This window comes from Drosophila arizonae, chromosome X (genome assembly GCF_054131065.1).
Source record: "Drosophila arizonae isolate 15081-1271.41 chromosome X, UAZ_ARI_1.0, whole genome shotgun sequence".
In the NCBI taxonomy this organism is placed as follows: Eukaryota; Metazoa; Arthropoda; class Insecta; order Diptera; family Drosophilidae; genus Drosophila; species Drosophila arizonae.
This window is the reverse complement of record NC_142927.1, coordinates 3,205,450-3,223,751: the sequence shown is the minus strand read 5'-3', so window position 1 is coordinate 3,223,751 and position 18,302 is coordinate 3,205,450. Positions and strand designations below refer to the sequence as shown.

The 18,302-nt window shown below is 40.4% G+C and overlaps 3 protein-coding genes across 15 annotated transcripts in view; all 3 read left to right on the top strand.

Annotated features, from left to right (window-relative positions):
- Positions 1-12: 12 nt before the first annotated feature.
- Positions 13-4,860, top strand: dx (deltex E3 ubiquitin ligase). Of its 4 annotated transcripts, none has more exons than XM_089473700.1 (5): positions 13-204; positions 304-917; positions 983-2,317; positions 2,789-2,931; positions 2,995-4,860. In XM_089473700.1, exons 2-5 carry the CDS (start codon positions 477-479, stop codon positions 3,293-3,295), a joined length of 2,220 nt encoding a protein of 739 aa, XP_089329826.1. In that variant the 5' UTR covers positions 13-204; positions 304-476; the 3' UTR covers positions 3,296-4,860. The 4 variants fall into 4 exon arrangements, with proteins under 4 accessions (XP_089329826.1, XP_089329822.1, XP_089329823.1 ...); XM_089473696.1 differs by having other exon boundaries at positions 14-204; positions 2,786-2,931; XM_089473698.1 differs by having other exon boundaries at positions 17-123; positions 2,786-2,931.
- Positions 4,861-6,602: 1,742 nt separating this feature from the next.
- LOC108620414 (uncharacterized) lies at positions 6,603-11,052 on the top strand. Its single transcript, XM_089473706.1, has 2 exons — positions 6,603-7,328; positions 10,138-11,052. Exons 1-2 carry the CDS (start codon positions 7,305-7,307, stop codon positions 10,648-10,650), a joined length of 537 nt encoding a protein of 178 aa, XP_089329832.1. The 5' UTR covers positions 6,603-7,304; the 3' UTR covers positions 10,651-11,052.
- Positions 11,053-12,556: 1,504 nt separating this feature from the next.
- The window catches only part of LOC108618733 (uncharacterized), a 50,855-nt gene continuing 45,109 nt past the window's right edge, over positions 12,557-18,302 (top strand). For 5 of the 10 annotated variants that reach the window (XM_089473688.1, XM_089473687.1, XM_089473685.1 and 2 more), the window contains exon 1: positions 12,558-13,221. The gene's annotated coding sequence lies outside the window, so the exon portion shown is untranslated. Of the gene's footprint in view, positions 13,222-18,302 lie in introns of all 10 variants that reach the window. The other 5 variants (XM_089473692.1, XM_089473691.1, XM_018014839.2 and 2 more) reach the window with 3 other exon arrangements.

Here is an 18,302-nt window from a genome sequence, read left to right as displayed (position 1 = left end):
TCTTTCGAAAAGTCATGCACTATAGCTGAAAATACGTCCACACTGCACAAACTATAATTTATTCTACCTGTTGCATTACCATTTGCGCTTGCGCCCAAATGTTAAAATTAGCATATAAATTAAGTAAAGATCAGTTAAAATTACGTTTTAGTTAAAGTGTGGTGCAAGTGGTACATTTAAATACAAAATATCAAGCCGCAAAAGGTACTGATTGACATGGTGCTGCGGTGCACTCCACCCCTGCCCATGCAGGGCCACCATTTTTAATTTCTTTGTTTATTTTGTGTTCCATCTTCGTCGCAGTGTCGCAGTGTCAGCAACGATCGCAGCCGAATTTGAATGCATAAACAGAAAATTCGGAACGAGCATAAAAGGAAAATCAAGAAAATAAACGCACATATTATTGATGTTATCAATTAAAATAAAAATAGACAATAATAGTTACAAAATGAAGTGAGTGCAGAAAGATACACAATATGGCCAGCAATGGGGCTGGTGGTGGATGTGTGGCTGCTGCAGGCGGCGTTGGTGGCGGAGCCATCAATCATACTCATGCCGTTTGCGTCTGGGAATATGAGTCGCGCGGTGGCAAATGGCTTCCCTATTCGCCGGCTGTGTCGCAGCACTTGGAGCGTGCGCATGCCAAGAAACTGACGCGTGTTATGCTCAGCGACGCCGATCCCAGCCTGGAGCAATACTATGTGAATGTGCGGACCATGACCCAAGAGTCGGATACCGAATCAGAGGCTGGCGGTCTATTAACAATTGGCGTGCGGCGCATGCTCTATGCGCCCAGCAGCCCGGCGGGCAAGGGCACCAAGTGGGAGTGGTCCGGCGGGGGCAGCGCGGACAACAATTGTGATTGGCGGCCATACAACATGCATGTGCAGTGCATCATTGAGGATGCGTGGGCGCGCGTAAGTTCTTGAACATCAAATATATATAGGCTTATCTAAAATATAATTATAATGTTCACTTGCAGGGCGAGCAAACCTTGGATCTGTGCAACACGAACATCAGCCTGCCATACACCATCAACTTTTGCAACTTGACGCAAATGCGGCAGCCGAGCGGCCCCTTGCGCAGCATACGGCGCACACAACAGGCGCCGTATCCGTTGGTCAAGCTGACGCCGCAGCAGGCGCTGCAGCTGAAGGCCAACAACAATGGCCATGACTATGTACAGCAGCAGCAACAACAACAACAGCAGCAACAGCAGCAGCAGCAGCAACAGCAGCAGAGAAACAATAATACGCTGCCCAAAATGGGCGCCATGCTGCCGCCCATGCATCGACAGCAGCATCCACTGCCCACGCATGGACATCATCATCATCAGCATCAGCAACATCAGCATCAGCAACATCAGCATCAACAACATCAGCACCAACAACACCAGCAGCATCAACACACACAGCATCAGCAGCAGCAATCACGCAAGCCGCACAAGAAACACAGCGAAATATCCACCACAAATCTGCGCCAGATCCTCAACAACCTGAACATCTTTGGTAGCAGCACCAAGCACAGCAGCAGCAACAGCAACAACAACGGCGGCAGCAATCATCTGGCGACAGCAGTCGGCAGCTGCAACTCGAATGTAGCTGGCTCCACGCTGCATTTGATGCAGCATCAGGCGCACTTCTCGCACAGCAGCAAGAGCATGCTGACCTCCTCGATGAATAGCCATCATAGCCGATGCTCCGAGGGCTCGCTGCAGTCGCAGCGCAGCAGTCGCCTGGGCTCGCACCGATCGCGCTCGCGCACGCGTGTCTCAGACACCGATACGAATAGCGTCAAGTCGCATCGGCGCAGGCCGAGCGTTGACACCGTCTCCACGTATCTCAGCCACGAGAGCAAGGAGAGCCTGCGGAGCCGCAATTTTGCCATATCTGTGAACGATCTGCTCGACTGTTCGTTGGGCAGCGATGAGGTGTTTGTGCCGTCGCTGCCGCCTTCGTCGTTGGGAGAGCGGGCGCCGGTACCGCCGCCGTTGCCTATGCCACATCATCATCATCAGCAGCAGCAACAGCAGCAGCAGCAGCAACAGCAACAACAGCAGCAGCAACAGCAGCAGCAACAACAGCAATCAATCGCTGGTTCGATTGTGGGCGTGGACCCAGCCAGCGATATGATATCGCGCTTTGTCAAGGTTGTCGAGCCGCCGCTGTGGCCAAACGCCCAGCCCTGCCCCATGTGCATGGAGGAGCTGGTGCACTCGGCACAAAATCCTGCCATATCGCTGAGTCGCTGCCAGCATTTGATGCATCTGCAGTGCCTCAATGGTATGATTATCGCGCAGCAGAATGAGCTTAATAAGGTAAGACAGGAGAAGGTTAATGTTGTTACCGATCATAGCTAAACATTCATACCGATTCATTTGCTCAGTTTATGGCTAGCAAAATGAAAGATAGAGATCAGATGATAGGCATAGAAGTAGACTTCCAATTGGCCTATACTGATTAGGTCCAATCCGATGGCAGTCCGTGCAACGTTAACGAATGTTTAACAAAGCAGAATTACTAAGTGATAAATCGTTTAACACAGACTAGACTTAGGACAAATAGTTTCTATGCTACATACCTACAAATATTGCCATATTTACAGCCAGTAAAACGTTCACGAATGCAAGATAATGAAGAATTGCAATTGTTTCCCATATCCCATATTCTCATATATATCCAATTTTCATTGCATAGAAATACTCGTGCTAACTCGCTCTAATTTATGCTGTTGACTATATATCTCTCGTTCTCTCTCTCTCTCTCTCTCTCTCTCACGTTTGCAGCAGAACCTGTTCATCGAGTGCCCCGTGTGTGGCATTGTCTACGGCGAAAAGGTGGGCAATCAACCCATTGGCAGCATGTCCTGGAGCATCATAAGCAAAAGTTTGCCCGGCCACGAGGGCCAGAACACCATACAGATTGTCTACGAGTGAGTTGGCTGGACTATTCCCCAGTTACTATGGCTACAACTCTCGCTCTTTTTTTTTCGCAGCATTGCTTCGGGCTTGCAGACCGCTGAGCATCCGCATCCGGGACGCGCTTTCTTTGCCGTTGGGTTTCCGCGCGTTTGCTATCTGCCCGACTGTCCGCTGGGACGGAAGGTGTTGCGCTTTCTCAAGATCGCGTTCGATCGTCGACTGCTGTTCTCGATTGGACGCTCGGTGACCACGGGGCGTGAGGATGTGGTCATTTGGAATAGTGTGGATCACAAGACGCAGTTCAATATGTTTCCAGATCCCACCTATTTGCAGCGCACCATGCAGCAGCTGGTGCATCTGGGCGTTACGGATTGAATCTAACTGCCAGCAACTACTACAACAACAACAACTACAAACAGCAACATTAACAACAACAACAAAAGTACTCTCGCTTCCATGTCCTTTAAAAACTAAAAAGCAAACAACAATCTCAATGTGTGTGCAATTATTTTTCGTTTTCGTTTTAATTTTGAATATTGTGTAATGTTTAAAAATTTTTGTTTTTTGCGTTTGAGCTGCTCGAACCCTAAAAAACAGAAACAACAGCAATTTCCTTTCTATTTTGTATTTTTATTTTTTTTTTGTTCTCATTTAATAAGGCGAAACTGTTCTTCCATTTATAGAGATTAAGTTAATACGCATACAAATCCATTGTATCTGTAAGGCCATACGCTAATGAACTATTTCACTATTCCAAAACTGTATTGCCACACTAGAAATGTATCCAAGACAGACCTATTAGTATTAGTTAGTATTACATAATATATATATTGAGATATATATATATAGCAATAATTAAGCATTTAAGTGTTAAGCTGTGCCAAAATTTTCAAATGTTAAATGTGACTCCAATGTTTTTTTTTGTTTTTCAGCCCAACTTCGAATTTAACACGTATCTCAGTTCAATCTTAGTAAACAGCCATAGCATAGAAGCACTTGAGAGTATTAGATGGCCTAACGTATAAATTATATATATATATATAACTATATAAATTGTAATTGTGTATCATTCGAAAGACGTCTTTGTCTATTTTCCATGCAAATCATTCGAATAGTTCGTATTTGTAATTATAATCTATTCAATCAATCAATCATTCAACACATTCTAAATGTATTCAAGACATTCGTTTGCTTTACCATAAAATATATACTTGATTAATTTGTATTTTTAACAATATTCACTCAATTGATAATTCCATTTGATTGTAATTGAAACACTTTGATTGTGATCCTTGTAATTGCTTTTAATATCTAGCATTATACGAAGCTCTTTCGGATGATTAGTATAGTTTTATCGAAAACCAAAATTTGAATTTGTTCTAAAGTCAATTCGAATATTGCTTTTGTCTAATGTGATTTTGATTTGGAATTTTATATTATGAACTATTAGTAACTAATATTTTATATACCCACACACACACACGCACTCGTACATACACATGCATGCACACACACACATATTCGCAGACATCATATTATATATATATAGTTTTTTTTTTTCAATTGTTGCTTTCATATTGATATCATCTCGACGACATTCTCGACCATACGATACGATACATATATACCATATATATATAAATATATACAGCTCCTTATATATATGTATACACACATATATAGAGACAGCTATTGGGCATGCCCGCTTTACAATATAACTAAGTTGTATTTAGCACTGATTAGTTGTTAGTTAAACACATTGCGTAAATCGCATTCAGCTTAGAATTTAACTAATAGTTGTTAATTAAACTAAACTAAACACACGAATCGATTATAAACAAAAATTTATTCCTTATCGCATACTTAGTTTAAATACAAATACAAATAAAACACAAAATATTTTTGAAAAAATATTGCAAATGGAATTTGTTAATTTTGTATACATACATATTTATTATTTACATATATATACATATATAACTTATAATGCTCTTAACAATCTGAGGTAAATTTTGTAAATCGAGTTAGAGTTAGGAACATTTTGTTTACATCGGATTACTATATCACATATTAGAGTATATAGAGTTGTCATGGACATATTCTATTATTCAAATATCAGCCATAGACATGGATCTTCATCAGATCTATGATCGCAAAACTAGTTTCTTCTATTCCAAAATGTCCTGCTGCAGCTGCAGTCCAGCACATAGCTTAAGCTGATCCATAGATACATACATACATATGTATATTTGTGTAGTCAATTGCTAGATGCTGAGCGATCTATACTTAGCTCCGTTTGGTTTGTGCTATTTTCGTGTCACGCGCTCATCTCCAATTGGAATGCAAAAGCAGACGAAATTTCACACACAAATGGAATTCAAATCAACTGCATTTTAATTGCGCAATTGTTGCTGTTGCTGTTGCTGCTGCTGCTGCTGTTGGTGCAACTGTTGCTGCTGCTGTCAGCGACAAATTTAGCGCATTCAAGGTTTGCGTTTAGCGATTTCGCTGTGAATCACTTAAAATAAATTAAAATCAATTTTTGTGCATTTTTCATGCGTGATATATATATTGAGCAATACTGTATATATGTATGCATGTGTGTGCGTGTGCGTGTGCTGCTGCTGCTGGCTGGCTGGCATCCTTTTATGGCACTTGAGGCAGCAACATGTGCCCCATTCTTCGACATCGATTTCGATTTCAACTTCGATTTCAACTTCGACTTCGACTTCGAGTTGGTTGCCTACGCGCTGACATCATCGCAGCAGCACGCCCCCGCACCCCATACACCGCCTACAATATGGCCTTCGCCATCTGTAACTTGAAGCCTGCGCAAGGACAGCTAGCAACCTTGGCAGCAGCAGCAGCAGCAGCAGCAACTGTTGCTGCTGTCAGCACTTTCACTCAGATCAGCAGCAACAGTTGCTGTGGTGCTAGCTGCAGCTGTTGCTGCTCCTTTCAGCTGCTTTGCTATTAGTTTACCGCCTGCCACGCCCACTCGCATCGCAGCAGTCCTAATGTCGCCTGCAGCAGCAACTGTTGCTGCTGTTCGCCTTGTGTCCATTGCATGTTGTTCAAAATGTTTTCCTAGAATTTTGCAGCATTTCATTCGATTTCATTTGATTGACACTGAATGTTGACGTTGACATTCAACACACACACACATGCACACACACATGCACGCACGCACAGTGCCATTGGCTGCAATTCAGAGACTCATCTACTGGTTTTGTGCATATCCAGTCATGTGGTTTTGGCCAAAAGTGCACAACCCACTGACCATGTGGCTCCACTTGCAGCATTTGCGCTTCGTCTCATTTTTGTTTTTGTTTTTTTTTTTTTTTTTTGTTTATTTCAGTTTTTTGTTCGGGTTTTTGCTTTCGTATACCCTGAACCCATTGTAAAGAGGTTTCTGGGGTATTCTGTATTTGCTGCATTTGCAGGTGGCGGGTGTGGCGCAGGCGTGGGCGAGCACAGCAACAATATTGACATATCTGTTTATCGCTATCTCTCTCTTTGACTTATTTGGTCAATCTGCCTCTCTGCCACTAGGACTCTCTCTCTCTCTCTCTCTCTCGCGCGCTCTCTCTCTCTCTCTCTCTCTTACTGTGGTGCTCATTGCCTCTCTCTTACATCATCTTTCTATGTCTCTCTCTTTCCGCATCTGTTTATCTCTCTCTCTCTCTCTTTATTTTTTCATCTCTCTATAGCTTTCTCTATAGCTTCTTCTTCTTCTTCTGTTCTTCTTGTTTCTTTCTGTTTCTCTCTGCCTCCCTCTCTTATTCACTCTCTAGTCTCTCTCTTTCTGCTCCTCAATCTTCCGCTGCATCTTTCTCTCTCTCTCTCTCTCTCTCTTTCTCCCCCTCTCCATCTCTTTCTCCCCGTCCCTTTCTCTTTTCTCTCTCTCTCAATGTTACTCTCTCCCTCTCTTTCTCTCTTTGTTTCTCTAGCCGCTTTAGCCCTTTAATTCACTCTTTCGCCCAGCCATTTTCGCTCTTTCTCTACCCCTCACCCTCTCACTCTCTCTCATTCACTCGCTATCACTCTATCCCTTCCACTGCCACTCTCCCTGCCTATATCTCTCTCTTTCCCATACTCCCCCCCTCTCTCCCACCCACCATTTCTCAGTTTGCAGAGTTCTGGGTATCAGCTAGTCGAGCACTCTTAACTCGATCACTTTTACTTGTTTATTTGACGACTTTTTTTTTCCTTTTGATTTTTGGCGTTGCCTCGCGCTGCGCTTTGCATTCCGATAAGGCAACGCAGCCGACAAGGGCGCAAAAGCCACAGAAACAGAAACAGCTAAGGCAGAAGCAGAAGCAGCAGCAGCACCAGCAGCAGCAGCAGCAGCGATTGCCTTATCGAAACATCTCGCAGGAACGATATGAAGCTGATGCAGTTCTCTGAGGTAAGCCTCTTTGTTTATATGCCTAAGATGCACAGCTAGGTTGAGCTGCCTTTAAAGGTAGCAGGAAACTTGTTAAATAAAAAACCTTAGCCACTGCTCACGCAACTGCCATCTGCTAAAGTAGCTCAATTTTATATGATTCGTCAGCTCTATAGCGTCCATAGTAAAGATTTTGTTTTTTACAGCTTGTTAAAACTCATTTGAAAAATGAAAAATAAGCTTAGAATTAACTTCATTCACATGTTTGATAAAGCCAGTTAGCTATAATCATATATCATATATTATATTATTTATGCAAAAATTAAGTTTTCAATTTTGTTGTTTTTTTTTTTTGTTGTCTTTAAGATCTGTCCGTTTGGACAATGATTAAATTGGGCGGATTTTCTATATGAAATGTCTATTCGATATATGTTGTATGATATGGAGAAGTTTTTGTTGAATTGCCGAAGATGAAGATGTTGAGATAAGATGCTAAGAATGGATTAATAATATTCAGATTTAATCAATATTCAGATTGATTTGGAAATCAGCCAATAACAAGTACACAAGATCTAGTCGAGAGAGAGAGAGGAGAGAGAGAGAGAGAGAGAGAGAGAGAGAGAGAGAGAGAGAGTTTAGAGATCCAATCAACCCTTCGAGTAACTGATATTTGAATAATTTGCACTCCTGGACCATGGTGTGGGAGTACTATGTGAACTTTTCTGGATTTTCTTTTAGATGAACTATATTCCCGACTCTTTCAGATCGTCATAATAACATTTACCAAAGCAGAAGTCTCTAGTATTTGAAATATACTTTCTGCAAATTTTATGAGAATGGGGCATTTGTGGAATGGGGAGGGGGTAATTAAAAAAAAAATTAAATATTCTATAAAATACACATGAATATATAAATAACATTTGGAGATACTAGCTCTTAAGATGTAGGAGATATAATTTTATAGCTGATTTTCGATCCGATTTGTTGTCGATAGCAAAAAAACGGGAGAGGTCTGGAAACGAACTCATGGCATCTGAGACGGATAGACGGATAGGACAGACAGACAGACGGACAGATCTAAATCAACTCAGTTCGACGTCATAATCAAGAATATAAGTACTCTATGGGGCCTGCCACGCCTCCCTCTGCCTCTTACATTCATTTAACTAAACCATTCTGCTCTGATTTTCCACGTTCAGTGGCTTCAAGTTAAAAACAGAATCAATAAATCTAATGTTGATTTCCTTTAAGCACACATACATACATATGTATATTCCACTCTGAGAAACCCTGTGCTGGGGGGTGGGGGGTGGTGGGTGTCACATTCAATCGCGACGCCTGACGTAATATGACATGGCTGTCTGTTGTGAATAGGAGTCGAGGAATTTAGAGATAAATACGTCTATCGGATCTAGCTGTCTGCCAATGGGATATCAGAGCTAAGCCATCAAATGCTGATTTGAGTAATATCAATAAACAAAGCAAGCCCTAGCGCATGGAAGAGCTCAATTGTTGGCCAAACGTTGCTGCGACAGGCCGTAGACAGCTCTCAGATTTAGCTGGCAAGTGAATAAGAAAGATTATAACTCACGTATATAGCAAATAGTTTATTCCCTTAGGTTGTTCCTATTACAGTTATGCGATATAGCAAGTAGTTCGATACGGAACTAATTTCCTATTGATCAAAAGTTGAGCGCAGACTCAAAATAGCAAATAAGTAGTGCCATTAGATGACCCAAAATTGGATTATATGTATAAGGTAGAGATAGAGAGAGAAAGAGAGTGAGAGTGAGAGGGAGAGAGAGATAATTGCATAATAATAATAGAATACCCAAAATTTGATCATATGTATATTTATAAGATAACGAGAGAGAGAGAGAGAGAGAAAGAGAGAGAGAGAGAGAGAGGCAGAGCGAGAGAAAGAGAATGAGAGTGAGAGAGTGATAGAAAAAGAAAGATAGAGAGATAGAAAGACAGAGAGAGGGAGAGAGAGAGAGAGTTAACTGCATAATAATAAATAGTGTAAGATAATAAGAGAAAGAGCGAGAGAGAGAGAGATAGAAAAAGAAATATAGAGTGAGAGGGAGAGAGAGGGAGAGAATTGAATAATACTAAATAGTGCAATTAAAACACAAAAACTTGGTTATATGTATATATAAGAGAGAAAGAGAGAGAGAGAGCGAGGGAAAGAGAGAGAGAGAGTGATAGAAAAAGAAAGATAGAGAGATAGAAAGAAAGAGAGAGGGAGAGAGAGAGAGAGAGATAGCTGCATAATAATAAATAGTGTAAGATAATAAGAAAAAGAGCGAGATATATATAGAGAGAGAGAGAGAGAGAAAGAGGGAGAGCGAGAGAAAGAGAGAGAGAGAAATAGAAAAATAAAGATAGAGTGAGAGGGAGAGAGAGAGTATTGAATAATAATAAATAGTGCAATTAATACACAAAAATTTAATTATATGTATGTATATATAAGAGAGAGAGAGAGCGAGAAGGTGATTATTCCTGCAAGCGCTCAATGAGATTCGATTCGATTCGATTCAATGCAATTCATATCGATTGCTGAGTAATGAAGATGGTAGCCCAGTGCGACATGTGATGCCAGAAGTAGGAGAATAAGAGCATTTCAGTGTTGGAAAGTGCCGAAAATTGTGGGATAACGACAGCTCTGCTGTCCGTTTATGTCAGCCACATCTAGTGGGCTGTGAATTTTGCTAACTGGGCTGTCACTTGATGCAGAATTGTGGTCGTGTGTCAAACGGCAGTGAAAGCGAAAATTTAGCAAAGTTTAATTTTGTTTTTTTTTTGTTTTCTGATTATATTCCTCGGGCAGATAAACCGGAGGATGCAAAAGGCTCACAAGGCAATTTGGGAACGCGACTATATCAAATCAATTTTACTGGCACGTGAGTCGTTCAAGATGAAGAAAACTTTGCCCCCGATACAGGAGGATGAGACCGAGCCAATGGAGGACGAGGAATCTCCAGAGAAGAACGTCAGCCGCAATCTGTCCAAGGCTTTCATGAAGCTGGCGGTGACAGAGGACACCGGCGTGAAGCCGATGTCGGTTGTGGAGCCGCCGCTGCATGTCACGGGCAAGCCGCTGAACACGATGACGAACACCCAGTGCCGGGTCGCCATGATGGAATGGCCATCGACCGGCTGTGGCAATGGCAACGGCAAGCGCTTCTGCACCGAAAATGGCGCTATCGCTGGCTACGATGCGCACAACATGAGCTGGGACCCTGACAACGGCTCGCCCGCATCGAGCTCCGATGATCAGCAATTGGATCTCGGGCATCTGCCGCTGCGTCGTCGTCGCCATCGCAGCTCCAATAGCATTTAGAAGCAGCCGTCCATTATAGCCAACGCGTGCTGTGGCCCCAAACTCCATTCACAGATAATAATAATAAATACGAAAAAAAAAACCATTTCAATAATTATGAGCTTTGACTGATGACAGCTGGAGGAAGAGCGGAAGAAGTGAAGCAACGAAGAGGCAGGCGAATAAGAAGAGAAGATGAAGACGAAGACGAGGAGAAGAGAAAAACAGGACAGGGGCAAATTAAATCCAGCCTTATCCTGATATATGCGCTCCTTAAGAAACTTAGCTCAACTCTAGATGTGAATGGATGGATAATAAATATATCTATAACTATATCTATATATATACATATATATAATTGTAACTGATATAAACAAGAGTAACTGATGCGTCTGAAGTTAGTTATTCACAAAAATAATAAAAAAAAAATTGATTGAAATAAATTTATTATTGGGCGGACTACGAATTAGAGCAAAGAATAAAGCGTTAGACTGCATCGAGCGAGGTGTGCTCGAAAAGTTGTCTCTAGATGAAAGCTAAATTTGATTATTTATTTATCTACTTATTTATTTGTTTAATTGTTACAAAGAATTAATTCTAGATAACAAAACTTGAAGCCAGAGCAACAAAGGCCTTCAAATTTGATTATATATAGAGAGAGAATGAATGATTTTTCGAGAGGGCTTCGAAGCTGGAAATGAGAAGACCATTGAAGAGAACTTTAAGCTGGAGGTTCTCGAATAAATATGTAATTAACTTTTGGATAGTAACACAAATTGCAAGAGAAACAGATATATTTTATCTTATAGACAACCGCGATTTCTGCTCTATTAAATTCCTAACTATTCCTATATTCAATTCAATAATTTTACGAGAGGGCTTCGAAGATTGGAATGAGAGGTCCATTGAAGAGAACTTTAAGCTGGCGAAATGGAGATTCTTTAATAAGTATATAAGTAACTTTGGGATAGTAACACAAATTGCCAGATAAACAGATCCATCTTATCTTATGGACAACCCAGTGGATCAGTTTCTTAACTCGATTTCTGCTCTATTTAATTGCTGACCCATCATAGAACTCCAATATTTAATATCAGTTCCATGTTGAAGCTGAAGATTAAATGAGAGTTTATACAGTCCTATGCGGTATAAGAGGCGTATCTTTGGCTATGCTCACTAGTCTTGCTCGCACACTGAGAAACTTTGCTCAGCTCTCGCGAAATTAAGTGTGTGTGTTATCTTAAGTGACCTGAGAATTATTATTATCAGAGATCAAATAGCACAGATAAAAGTTAGACTCTAAGCAGGGTGTGGGCGCTTAAGATAATGTGTGTCGGGTAGGTAGTGCAAATACCAGGTAAACAGTAGGCAAATTAGTACTGCGTGGTGCATAAAGTGCGCAATAGATGGCGCATTTGTGTATGCATATAAATTGTGAAATTGCAACATTGAACAGGGATCCCCAAGCTCGCTGCTAGTCGCGCATTCCCCAGCATAAATTTCAATATAGTTTCATGGAATTTTCCTGAAGTCTGGCGAAAAGTCCTTGTGCAACTGCCTAAAATGCAGTTAAGTTCAATTGCAGCTAATTTGAAGGTTATGTCTGAGCTGTGATTGGTATTGTTGTAGTTGTGTTCGATTTTTTGTTTGTTTTTCGTCTTCTTATTCCTTGTGCGCGCACGCACACGCACGCAGCGCAGTCAGCGACATTTGCGACGAGGCGAACCACATCCGGACTGGGATTGGGGAGCTGAACGCTGCCCACAGCTCATCAGCCTTCGCTGCTGCTGCTGGCAGCGCTGCCGCAACTGCCGCTGCTGCCACTAGTGCTGCTAGTGCTGCTGCTGCTGCTGCTGCTGCTGCTGCTGTTGGCGCCTATCTCTCTGCTTGGCTCTGTCGAGCCTAAATGCAGTAACAATTGCACCTAGCACAATCAGTTAAGAGCCTCCGCTCGTGCCAAACGGTTGTGCGCATCTTTAATACACAGTTTCCAATTGCAAGCTGCAACAAACAGTAAAAGTAACAACAACAGCAACAACAACAATAACAATAACAAAAGCGAACTTTAAGCACTCAAATTTTGCTTGGCGGACATTTTGTTTTCGTTAAGTTTCTGTGCGTGCGTTCTTCTTAAACACACACACACATACATATACATTTGTGTGTGTGCTTTTTTTCAATTTCGCGTGTGCCGGCAACAATACAGAAACAGCAATAGCACACAACAACAACAACAAATAACAGTTATTTGCTGCAACCGCAAGTCAATCAAATAGTTTTTGTGCCTTTTTCCGTCTCTCGCCCCGCGCTCATCCTCTCTGATCGTTCTCTCTCACTGTCTGTCTCGCTCGCTCGCCCAGTTGATCGCGCTCGCGTAATTCAACCCCCTTTCCGTGTATTGTAGAACTAACTAATACAACTACAATATTTACTTAGAGCTTTGCTCTAAACTCGTGAGTGTTTGTTTTTTTTTTGTTTTTTTTTTTTTATATTAATTGTTGTTGTTGTTTGTCTTCAACTTGTGTTAGTCTCCAGTTACAAAAGCCGCGACGTGTCGACTATTCTGATAAGCAGCAGCAGCAGCAGCAGCAGGTGAGCATGCATATACGCACACATGCGCAGAGCATAGCATCCACATACACACACACACACACACTAGCACTGGCAAATTAAGTTCCACAATGTTCTAAGCGTTTTGCGGTTTTCCTGTTGGCTCCCAGGCGCCATCTAGCGGCAAAGCAATCAATCAATCAGGCATTTACGCATATCATTTTACACGCAGCTTAACTCTGTTGCTATGCCTGTCTCTCTTGCACTTGTTAGACCTGTGGGCGTTTGCATAAATCAAAATTTTAACAGCCAAAAAAAAAAAAAAATTAGAGTAAAAAATAAAATTTAAATATAAATCCAAATTGAATTTCAATACAATTTAAGCACTTTGCCATATTGTTGCTTATTTTTACGATCCATGGCCATAAGCGTGGCTAATTCTCGGACTCAACAATTTATGATCGTCCATATTGCCATATCGTTTGTCATTTATCGTTTATCGTTAATCGCTCGCCAGACAGGGCATTGGCCACACGCCTTCCTACGCGATTCTCACTCAGGCGAACAATCAATTCTATAGATACATCAAATGGAAATCATTGACAAATTAAGCAACATATGTAATTCGTTGAGTTATTGGACGCGAGAGACGCGTTCATTAATAAATTTCAAATTTATCTAAATTTGTTGTAATTATGCAGATGGTTTCGTATTATTTACGATCTATGTCATTTAGGCCATACAACTTATTTAGTTTGTTGGGTTGGGAATGTGTCCCGAGCTCCACAATCTAGGGAAGAATATGCGAAAATCTTATAGAACTGAAGATTTAGTTGGAAATTGTCATGAAAATGAAAAATCTGTAAAATATAAGATATAAAATATAAAACAAATATAGAATGTAAAATATAAAATATCTATATATATAAAAGAAAGTTGTGTAAAAGTGAAGACTGCTTATAACTTGATTTGGGCTGAACCAATTTTCATGGTTTTTGATTTGTTGGATTTGTCTCCGCAACGAGTTTAGTATAGGGTCTTAAAAATACTGAAAAAATTTGCCGAATACTTGAAAAACGCGGTTTTTTCCCCAAATGTTCAAATTTTTTTTATACCCAGTAGGCTTGGTAACAGTGACAGTTTTGACAATAGTGTAGAAGTAAATAAACAAATGTAGTCAGTCAGTCTACGGTCTCCTGACCTCGAGCAGACCTGACTATTCAAAAAAAAAAAAAAAAAAAAAAAAAAAAAAAAAAAAAAATTTTCAAATCAAAAGGAAAAATATTTCAAATCAAAAATCTGCAAAAAATCAAAAGATTAAAACCTGACTGTTCAAAAAATAAATAAAAAATTAAAAATTCGAAATTAAAAAAAAAAAAAGGTAATTATTAAAAAGTGTATTTTTGGCTATTTATATTTTCGGACTTTTAAACTTTATAAATATTTCAAATCAAAAATCTGCAAAAATAAAAAAAAATCAAAAGATTAAAACCTAACAATCAAAAATAAATAAAAAATTCAAAATTCAAAATTCGAAATTAAAAAAAAAAAAAGTTAATTATTAAAAATTGTATTTTTGGACTTTTACAAAAGCTAAATATCTCGAAAGTTCAGGTATTTGTTTGTCTCAAACATAAATTTGTGTAAATTATTTATATTTATATTTCTCGATTGTTTTATATGGTTTTGTGCGAGGGCAGTATTACTATTAATAAAAATGCCGCGTCCTAGAAGATCTAATCTTTCCCGGCGGACCCATAATGCAATTAGGCAACGGAATAGCGCGAGTCAATTATCTGACGAAGAGCGAGAAATCGCCCGAGAAAGGCTCCGCGTTAGTACCCAGGGAAGAAGGGCCTTAATTCGTGCTTCTCAAAGAGAGGCAGCCCGTGAAACGGCAATAAGAAATGGTTCAAGGATTGATTTGAATCGAGCAGCGTTTCGATATGATTGCACCATTGATTACAGCTTGAATCGTTTAGTTTGCATTGGTCCAATGGACGTTGTTTGCTAGCATTGTGGCGCATTGAAGTTTGCTGGTGAAACGCCCGGTTTGTGCTGCCTTAGTGGTAAAGTGACATTGCCATTAGCGGTCACCATAGCCATTGCGTTCCCTGCTTTATGGCGAAACACTAGAATCACGACATTTTCTAGCGAACACTCAAAAATACAATGCCTGTTTCCAAATGACATAATTTGGGGCGGAAAATATTGGAGACGGATATTTAAGGTAATTTACGTTAAAAATTTTATTTTCTATGACTGCCAAAAAAAAATTTTGAATAATGTAGTTTGTTAGATTTCTGTAAATAGTGTTTGTAAATATAACTATAACTATGGCTCTTAATTTAAAGATTCAAGGCCAGATTTGCCATCGCATTGGATCATTGCAACCTATTGAAGATGCACAGCAAAAATTCTTGCAAATATACTTCATGGGCAATATGGAAGAACAACTTGACCGGCGTCAAGAAATGAACACAGCTATGAAAAGAGCAATTCTCCATGATTTGCATGCTTAGAAATTTAAACCAACCAAAACTGTGCAATGGAACGCGTTTGGTGATAAGAAAACTGATGAGCAATGTGATTCACGCGTTGATACTCAAAGGAAAATTTAAAGATGAGGAAGTTCTTATTCCTAGGATTCCGATGAGCTCAACAGATATGCCCTTTGAATTTAAACGAATTCAATTCCCGCTTCGTCTTGCCTTCGCCATGACGATCAACAAGTCACAGGGCCAATCTTTGACTATTTGTGGCCTCAATCTAGAAAATGCGTGTTTTTCTCATGGTCAATTGTACGTGGCATGCTCACGTGTTGGCAAACGATCCGCATTATTTGTTCTTGCACCCGACCAAAAAACGAAGAATGTCGTTTACAACAAGGTGCTTGAATGAAAATCCGATTAATAAATTTATCAGTGTATCCCAGCCTGAACAACATAGCTTTCAACAATTTTTTACCTAGAAATAATATAGAGGGCAATGCAACGTTTGCCGGGCCAGCTAGTAGAATATGAAAGATAAAAGATCTAAAACATAAAAATATACATACATACATGTGTATATTCTCCTCACACTTCCATATATAATTATCTTTTATCTCATATATTTCTTTCTTTATCTCTTATCTCGAAATTTCTTTGATTATCAAAACGATTTTCAATTCGAAGCAAATATTTTCCTCTGCATTTTCCACTTAATTTTCTTGCTTTTCATGCACTTGACTCAGTTGTCCAGCTGCGGCTGACCCCAACTCTTGGCCAACTGTTCGATTGATTGATTGATTGATTGAGAATCGTCAGCCTATTTGCCCAATTGCGGTTTTGAACTTGTTTGGCTTACGGCCGCTTGGATGGTCAACAGCCGTACCTCCTCCCCGGCTCCACCATACACCAAGCGCGCTCTCCCTCTCTGGCCACGCCCATCTAGAGCACGGCGGCCTGCGCCCCTTTGGCCAGTTGGCGCGCTGAGAACGTGCTTTGGATATCAAATTGACGTTTGACCGAACATCGTGTTGATCTTAACCAAAATTGTGAAACCAAATGTGACGCGCTGGCGGTCGCCGCAGCAACAATTGAAACGGCAACAACAACAATTACAACAATCGAGAACAACAACAGCAGCAACAACAACGCATTGTCATTTGCCATGTTTCATTTTTAACCATTTACGGGGGAAATGTCACAACTTGTTTTGGGACTTGGGGACTTGGACTTGGTGGGGATCTGGTTCGCCTCGTCGCCAAGCTGGAGTGCAATAAAATAAAAACAAACAAACAAACACACACACACACACACATACATAGCTTTATATACGTATGTGTATAAATCATGATAAATTGAAAATAATTTTAATGAATCTATGTACGTACGATTGAAGCTAAAGTATCTAGACTTGAGAAACCGCAGCAGCAGCAGCAGCAGCAAATGAATCAAAATGAAAAATGCATTCGCATTTGTAGGCGCAACAAGTTACAGTAGCCACAAGCAGCAACTGATGGACTAGCAGATACCCTATATGGGGATATTGTTCAATTTATGTTAGCCACATAAGTGTGTAAGCCTGAGCTATGTATTTGTATTTGATACAAATGAAGTTGGCTATACGATAGCAACTGATCGACTATCAGATACCCTATATAGATTTGTATTTGTTCTATATATTACCAATACACATATGTATTTACATATTTGTGAACACTCTTAAGCGTCAGCTCTGTATTTGTATGTGATGCAAGCTGGCAACTGATCAACTAGCACATACCCTATATATATACATTAAATGTGTATACATATATTTTTTACGATTACTCTCGTGCTTGAACTATGATTTAGTGTTTACCTCAAATATAAGCATTTGAATGCGATACAACAGCAATTGATCAGCTGCCACATACCCTGTATTTGACTTCGATTTGCAATAATTGGCGTTAAATGCAGGTCAGCAGGCCTGAACTATCATAGCAGAAGAAGCTGAGCTCGTTAAAAATGTAGCTGATCGACGAGCAGATACTCTGTGCTTGATTTTTCTTTTGGTCATAAATACTTAAATACTTAAAATTGACTACACATCATATCAACTGATCGACTAGCAAATAGCTTAGGTTTCGAATTCCCAGGGAAGTCATTGTTGACAAATGACCCCTGGAGGCTTTAGAATCCCAAATTTGGGCTGGCTACAAATTAAAGCAGCTGCTCGACTACAAGATACCCTATAGCATATAAATGTACATATGTATATGAGCAAGAATTAACGAAAATCGTAAGCCTGAATTATAATTTTTGGGTGCTGCTAGCCATAATAGCAGAACTGATAGACTGCAGGATACCTTAGGGTTGGTTTTCCAAAGTAGTTCGAAAATTGCAATAGGTTTCAGTGTAAGCATCATTCAAGTGATCGACTTGCAGTTACCCTATGCCTCACTCAGTGTGTCAGGTGGAAATTTATTGCCTAATGGATACTCTAGTCATACCCTAGGCACCCTAGCCCAACCAATAACAGTAAACGCTTCCTCAGGTACTTTTTCACGGCAAACATTACGTTAAGTGCTAGGCATACCCTGCACACTATGTGCACAGGGTGTGCGATTGTGAATTGCATCATCAGATGGCCGCCTT

Coding starts and splice junctions, on each gene's coding strand:
- LOC108620414 (XM_089473706.1), top strand. CDS start 7,305: ATGAAGCTGATGCAGTTCTCTGAG. Junction 7,329..10,137: donor AGCTGATGCAGTTCTCTGAG/GTAAGCCTCTTT, acceptor TTCCTCGGGCAG/ATAAACCGGAGGATGCAAAA.
- dx (XM_089473696.1), top strand. CDS start 477: ATGGCCAGCAATGGGGCTGGTGGTGGATGTGTGGCTGCTGCAGGCGGC. Junction 918..982: donor TTGAGGATGCGTGGGCGCGC/GTAAGTTCTTGA, acceptor GTTCACTTGCAG/GGCGAGCAAACCTTGGATCT. Junction 2,318..2,785: donor AGCAGAATGAGCTTAATAAG/GTAAGACAGGAG, acceptor TCACGTTTGCAG/CAGAACCTGTTCATCGAGTG.